This window comes from Micrasema longulum, unplaced genomic scaffold, assembly GCF_059751315.1.
Source record: "Micrasema longulum isolate JH-2025_06_02 unplaced genomic scaffold, ASM5975131v1 h1tg000215l, whole genome shotgun sequence".
NCBI classification, from domain to species: Eukaryota; Metazoa; Arthropoda; class Insecta; order Trichoptera; family Brachycentridae; genus Micrasema; species Micrasema longulum.
Genome location: NW_028277420.1, coordinates 378,104 through 386,328, shown reverse-complemented (window position 1 = coordinate 386,328; position 8,225 = coordinate 378,104). Strand labels below are relative to the sequence as shown.

The 8,225-nt window shown below is 33.9% G+C and overlaps 1 protein-coding gene across 1 annotated transcript in view; it reads left to right on the top strand.

Moving 5' to 3' along the window:
- The window catches only part of LOC148283616 (uncharacterized), a 179,370-nt gene that overhangs the window by 1,747 nt on the left and 169,398 nt on the right, over window positions 1-8,225 (top strand). Inside the window, exon 2 of the mRNA XM_088243486.1 lies at window positions 445-1,459. Coding sequence (XP_088099612.1) covers window positions 445-1,459 — 1,015 coding nt within the window. The remainder of the gene's footprint in view (window positions 1-444; window positions 1,460-8,225) is intronic.

The following is an 8,225-nucleotide window of genomic DNA, read 5'->3' as shown; positions in this document are numbered from 1 at the left end:
TTTTTATACAACAGTAGTAAGTGTTAAAACACGAGACATATTGATTTTGCTTTCGATAAAGGTAAGATGGTTTTAAAAAGAGTTTTTTTAAATGAAAATAATAGTTCTTCACAAAGCTGTCCAAAATATTAGTTTGGAACACAATACATATTGAGAAATCTGTCTGTTTTGATAAAACCCTACTCCGAAATATCTACCTCCCGCTGTCTCTCTCCGTGTCAATTTGGCGTTTCGAAAATATGAAAGAACGACACAAGAAAGGAAAACATTGACGGCTTCAGTAAAATGAAATCTGAATTGTATTTAAACATGTAAATCAATTTCGTAAAAATAAATTCGAAAACAAAATACTTGTAGGTTATAAAATATTTATTGTTGGATATTATTTAAGTATAAAAGACTTAATATCAATAACCCAGTAATATGTGATTTTCGTTTTTCCAGATGCCTCCACTTTGCCTGTTTTATTTCTCTCATCCATTTGGGATCTTATCACCTGATCCACCTACTATAACTCAGGCTCCTCCAGAATACCTGCCACCTCCGTGGAACCAAAATTTCAATGCTGATTCTTGGAAACAATCGGGAATCAGAGTTGCCTCCTACCACACTAGTAACACTAATACTCCGAGTGAGGAAGGGCAAGTTAATACCGGTGACGGTCCTTCGAAGCACATCCACTGCCACCAAGACAGAACATGTACTGCTAGAATCAATCACCCAATATATTTCAATGTTGATAGAGCTGCTAATGCATACCAGACTGATAAAAATAATTACAGACACACAAAAAACGAAAGCTTTAACCGTATTTACTTAGATAACAAATCAGGTTTGAAAAAATCAAGAACTGAGGATTGGAGAAACCCAGATTTAGACAAACGCAACAACAAAGGATTCAGTTGTGGAGTCAATTCGTTCAGTCATCAAAAAAACAAATCGCGAAGCAGAAGTAAATACAGCTGCGATGCACAACAAAACAGAAGAGATTCACATCTCTCCCATCAACAACAACAGTATAATAACAACTGTAAATTGAATCACCAACGACAGCCAAATTTCCAGCAAACACTTCCACCGTTAGATAGAAAAGTCAAGCAGTGTTACAAAGAAGAAAGGTATGAGTCTTTAGAACATGTCTGGCCTAGTACAAGAAAGACGAACAATTTTAGAACAAAGGCGCATTTACCACCCATAGAACTGGACCGATATTTTAAAACTCTAAAAGATAACACGTGTGAGAAAATTTTAGATGAGTTTATATCTGATTCGATACAAAACCAGATGGAGATGCCATCAAGTCCAGATAAACGTACCTTAAAGAAGGAAACTAAGAACAAAAGAAAACACAGGATGAAACCAATAAAGTCTTCAAGGGGGGTCAATAAAGGAAGAGTGATGCCGAACAGGAGTGCAGCAAGAAAATTGGCCAATTGTCTCTTGCAAAGTGTACATAGCGGTAAGCTTGTTTAATTTTTTACCATGCACATTGTCTTATTCAACTGTTTTTTTACATTCGTTTTTAAATACGTTTTCAACCAAGCCGTAAATAGGAAATGGTGCACGAAACAAGGCTAGAAAATAACATAATGAAAGTGAATAAGAAATTGATACTACCGCCTTGCATGGGACAAGCGGTTTTTTTTTATTTGACGCAACAGCGCGCAAAGTTTAAATATACATTATGTCATTTTGTGTATAAAAAACAGTTTGATGATTAGTTATTTTACCACCGACGAACCAGCCCAGACGATAGACGCAGCGAAACATCGCACCCAAAGAACAGAAACCATCACCAGTAATTTAGCGACTTATTTTCATTGATAACGATTTTATTCTAATTTTTTTTTGTATGATGATTGTTAGATGAAGTCAGTTTTGTTATATTTCTATTGACGTTCAAACGTTCAAATGTTTGATAGATATTTATCGCCAGCTAAAACTTTCGCATCCTTCCACATCAATCCCGCGTCCCGAAGTTCTGCTGAATACAGCCGAAAAATCACTTTCGACCGCCTTCTGGGAGTAAACTTTAAGTCTAATTTGCATCATTTTGCTCTTTTCATCACTATTTCTCAAACCGCACCGAGTGGTGCATAGGACACTCCATTGGTACACTACCCGTATTTTAAGTGTAGGTACCTCGATTTTTGTTACATGAAGGTAAGATGACCAGTCTTACGCTTTAGGTGCCAGTCCAGGGTCACGATTACGAACGATATCTTCATCGGTACATATCGAGACGGAATAAAGTGAAATATATATTTCTGCGCTTCGGGCCTAAAAGGGCCAATGTCGGATTTATTTTTTTCTTGCAAACGTTTTATAAAGGGTTGATGTCAATTTAAAAAAATATTTATTTAACTAATTTTTATACAAATATATGTATTATATGGTAATGTTTCTAATTGATACTAGTTTCAAAAACCTCAAACAGTTTATTTTAACATCACAAAATAGGTGTTAAATTATTATCCTGTACTGTTGTGATTTGCGACATTGGCCCTTTTAGACCCGAGCCACACATGTATATACGAAAATGTAAATATATGTAAGAAAATTAAAAGTATCTTAGCCGGTAACTTGTTAAGAAAAAAAAACTATATTTATATGTTCTATTTTTCATATTTACTTTGTAGATAAAATTGAAGATAAATATTAGTATCTCATTGTAATACGGGTCCGAGCCCCGATTACAATGGGAAGGTAACATTTATCTTCAATTTTATCTACAAAGGACAAATAAGTTTTCTGTATGAACAGCAGAATATGCACACAATTTTTTCTTCTAAACATGTTTATCTTCTGAACACAAATATCGGTTTTTCTTTATAAACAGTCGAAGGTAACTCTGTTAACTTCCTATTGTAATCGGGGCCCTAGGACTGTTTAATTTTCTAGTATAAAACTCTTTTAAAATAAATATTTCGTGTAAATCATGACCGGAATCGAACTCGAGACCTCTTGCATGGTAAGCAAATGCGCTATCGTCAGATCACGAGGCGCACAAATATTTTTTAAATTATTTATTGTCATTTATTTATTCATTTTACTTTTTGCGCATAATGTTAATCGTACATTGGAGGGCTTATTGTCAAATGGGAATTTCTTCCAACCAACCAATCATATTATAATCATAAAATTATACATTTATGCAAAGTTGCTTTGACTGTCTAGTTAAGGTTATTTACCCTGTTCTAAGCAAGTCAAAAAATATATAAAAAACGGTAATAAATACATAGAAATTATAAATAAAGGTACTAGACATAGTGGAAAATAAAGTAAAATACATAGTGAAAAACATAGTAAAAAACCCAGTAAAATACATAGTAGAAACAAAATACATATTAAGAACCAAGATACATAGCAAGAAGCACATAGTAAAAGAGATAGTAAAATAAATGTATATGTATTGCAAAAACTTTTGAAAATCATAGTAAAATACGTTGTAATAAGAAAAAACAAAGTAAAAGATGTTATATAAAAAAGTGTGTATATTGGTTACGCCACATTTACTATATGTGTACACACATACATACATAGCACATTTACTAAGATAAGGCGTTCAAATTTATTTGCTACCTACTGGGCCCTGGTTAAGATGTTACAATTGCCTACCGTGGGTACCGATATTGTCCCGGACCCAATAATAATAACTGAACTGATCGTGTGTGCATTTGTTTTTGATATTATCACCGCGCTCGTGAATAAGTTATTTTTGCGATCAATAACTCATAAAATCCACTGTGCCGTGTAATCGTCCTGTGCCCTCCTTTCCTGACCACGAGATCTGATCAGATCCTGACTGCCACGACAGAAGTTCCAGATAATAAAGGTGCCAGAACCCAGTACAAGGTAGGTAATTGCATTCATTGTATTATTGTTCCGTGGCAAAGCAAATAAAGGATAACGCATTCCGCGAACCATACCATTTCGAGCGTTCATCTGCTAACGGGCAAGTGGCGCGTTCATAAATTGTAAAAACATATACATATTAAAAACAGAGGAAAAAGTAATGAGGATCTTAAAAAATTAAATCAATAAAAAACTAAAAATATATATTTACAATTCAAATAAGAACATGTTTAACATATATACATATTTTTTTATTCTACAAAAGCTGAAAAATGGAAAAACTAAAAAAATATAAATGTTCAAACAGGCAGAACGGAGAATGTTATACAGTTTGTAAATTGATTAATTAAATCAGCCAATTACACGTCGCAATCCTTGCATATACAGTTGACATGTTGCGTTCTTATAACTGTTTTAAAAATATTGTAAAAATATTTATATTACTGCTTGAATGTTTCTAAAGACCCGTCATACTACACCGCCGCTCGACTCGAGCTCGCCCGGATCCCGTGTTAGCGAGTTGGACAGGTTTAGGTTAGCCGCAACGGTTCACTACTGCAGTCTACTGGAACATACCTGACGTCTTTTTGTCCTATCGCGGATACATTACCACGTCCAACTTTATTTTCTATACACACACATTACCTAAATATTTTATTTTATACATTTTTCACGCCCATGAGGCTTTAACATACATCGAAGTTATTTAAAACATAAGTATATAAACAACAATATACAATATAAAGCAATTAAAGATGTTAAATCAGTGTTTAGAAGTAACAATTTCTCTTTCTTCTCTAACTCATGTGTCCATGCGGCTCGACTCATCCTCATCTCTCTCCACCATCAAAGATGTTACTACATTATCTCTGTTTAAATCACGTCTGAAGAAACATCTCCTTTCTCTCCCTTAATCTCTCCTCCTTTCCTCTTTCCTCTTTCCTCTTTCCTCTTTCCTCTTTCCTCTTTCCTCTTTCCTCTTTCCTCTTTCCTCTTTCCTCTTTCCTCTTTCCTCTTTCCTCTTTCCTCTTTCCTCTTTCCTCTTTCCTCTTTCCTCTTTCCTCTTTCCTCTTTCCTCTTTCCTCTTTCCTCTTTCCTCTTTCCTCTTTCCTCTTTCCTCTTTCCTCTTTCCTCTTTCCTCTTTCCTCTTTCCTCTTTCCTCTTTCCTCTTTCCTCTTTCCTCTTTCCTCTTTCCTCTTTCCTCTTTCCTCTTTCCTCTTTCCTCTTTCCTCTTTCCTCTTTCCTCTTTCCTCTTTCCTCTTTCCTCTTTCCTCTTTCCTCTTTCCTCTTTCCTCTTTTCTCTTTCCTCTTTCCTCTTTCCTCTTTCCTCTTTCCTCTTTCCTCTTTCCTCTTTCCTCTTTCCTCTTTTCTCTTTCCTCTTTCCTCTTTCCTCTTTCCTCTTTCCTCTTTCCTCTTTCCTCTTTCCTCTTTCCTCTTTCCTCTTTCCTCTTTCCTCTTTCCTCTTTCCTCTTTCCTCTTTCCTCTTTCCTCTTTCCTCTTCCCTCTTCCCTCTTCCCTCTTTCCTCTTTCCTCTTTCCTCTTTCCTCTTTCCTCTTTCCTCTTTCCTCTTTCCTCTTTCCTCTTTCCTCTCTCTTTTTTCCATTAAGTAGTAGTTTTGATTTAAGGTAATTTATAAACAAATACGCTTATTGCTATTTTTATATATTTTTAGCTTTTTAATCTTTATTTTCTATTGAATATGTTATGTAGCTTGAATTATAAAAATAAAAGTTTAATTTTATTGGTTGGTTGGAAGAAATTGCCATTTGGCTATAAGCCCGCCAATGTACAAATAATATTATCTACAAAAAGTTTAATAAATAAATAAATAGAAGTAAAGTTGGTATAAAAAAAGATGCGTATATAAAACAAATAAAAAAAATTACAAAAAAAAAACAAACCATCACGCCGTTTTTCCGTTAGGGTAGGCAGAGAAGATAGAACGCCAGATCACTCTATATTTGCATACAGATCTCGCTTCCTCTACATTCATACATCTTCTCAAGCACGCGCTCCGATTATTCCGACTTTTAGCATGTCCATCTTCAAGTATTTGTTAGATTTGGTCATGCCATGTCTTTCTCGGTTTTCCTCTATTTCTGCATCCATCAAAATTTGCACTGTACATATATTTAGTCGTCTTTCGCTGTCCATTTGCTCTCCATGTCCAAACCAACGCAGAGCTCCTTTCTTGATTTTGTCAAAAATGTTTATCTCAGCGTTGCATAATGTACGGATCTCAACATTTGTGCATCTATCGTACATAGTTTTACCACACATTTGTCTGAGAGATCGCATTTCGACAGCATTCAGCCTACTTTTATCCCTATTTTTCCAAGTCTATACTTCGCTCTCATACATCAGGGTCGGGACCAGGACTCCAATGTGAACTGCTAATTTTGCCTTAAATAAAAAAAATACAGAACAGTGTTTAGAAGTATAGTTGATTGATTTATGGATTAAAAAAATAAAAAAAGAAGCTATAGAAGCTAGATTAAAAAAAAATTTAGATAAAAAAATAAAATACAAACATATGAAAGAAATACAGTTTAAAGTTTTAAGTTCTATTTGATATAAAGTTCTATTTGATATGAAACATATACATTGATTTTAAAAATTTACATGACTCACGTTAAAGACATCAATGTTGTTAGCATATTTGTTCGCGATTACACGCATCCGCATTACTGGTGAATTCGCGCTGTGATGGACCGCAGTAGAACAGAGTATTACATCGGGTAAATCGACCAGTAGCTCAATCACAAATATCGTGCTTAAAAACATGATAAGCATTTGAGCGATCACAATATACAATAATTAAAAGGCTTAAGTTATCGCAGTCATAAGTCAACGCGTGTGTAATCTCTAAGTCAACGCTCGTGTCGGTATGTTTTTTGTTTTACTCGTAAAATAATACACTTCACTGGCGAAAAATCGGCGTTTACCATAAAAGAAAATACAATATATTGTATTTGCAAAATAGCAAGGAGTATCTAATACAAAAAAAGTAATAATTAAATTTAAATTACTATGGCGGTGCTTTTCTTGAAATTTGGCTTGCCAACCGCAGCGCCGGATAAATGCAATAAATAGCATGATAAATAATAAATAAATAAATAAAAATAGCAGTTTTGGAATATTTTCCATATTAACACGGGTAAAATTCAAATATGTGATTGCGCAGCAGGATTATAGTCGCGAAACGTAAATATTTTGACATTTAATATTAGGTGTTTACGGATATTCCATTGTGATCGCGAATACGAAAAACAACCATGGTAATAAATTGTTATCATGTCGCTTATTAGCACGTCAATAGCCATTTATGATTGAGCTACAGGCACTCGCACATTAATAAAATTGATGAGTTCACAACGATCGAACATTTTTGTTATTATTTTTAATGAAAAAAACAAGTCATTTAATTTTTATATGTTTTCTAATGTTTGGATATTTAAATAATCATTTAAGTATTTACTTTCTATACAAACATATTACCTACATACTATGAATATAATCATATATAAATATGTTTGTTTGTTCTATAATACTCTATTTATGAATGCGTCATGGAGAATAATGATGCAGTGTAGTCACGGGTTATCAAATTACAACAGGGACGGAGAACATTTTAGAGAAGAAATAAGGACGTCTAGGCATTTACAGGGCTTATGAACTGTCATTGGCTGGTTTAAGTGGCCACTTTACACACTGCGTAACATTCACATAACTTCCTAGGGGGTGAAATCCAGTCTTTCGTCTGCAATAATTTGGACAAACTCAAAATATTGCAATAAAACCAAATAGTCCAAGAAGTTTAAAAATGGGAAAATAGTTTTCAGTATGTAAAATAATTCGATCAGATGAATCTCTTCACAGGTTTTAGCTCTAACTTTACTAAAATCAACAGGTGGAAGAATTGAAGAAATATGGGTGTTCAAATATAGGGAAAATTTTGAATGTTAGCACAGTATGTAAAGTGGCCACTTAAACCAGCCACTGGCAGGTCATAGGCACTGTAAATGCCTAGACTTCCACATTTCTTTCTCTAAAATGTTCTTCATCCCTGTTGTAATTTGATAATCTTAATGGGGGTGAAATCTAGTCTTTTGTCAACAAACATTTGAACAAACTCAAAATATTGTCGTAGTCACAGTTGTTTGTTTATTTATTTATTTTATTTGGGAACAATAACAGATGAATGGACATACATACATATGTAGATAACATACAAAATATATAATACTATAAGACCCGTCACCCTTTGTGATTGTTTACAGCATGCATTGTGTTACAAATTATAATTTAATAAAATTAATAATAAAGTATAATTAACATTTTACAACAGAGATGAAGAACATTTGATAGAA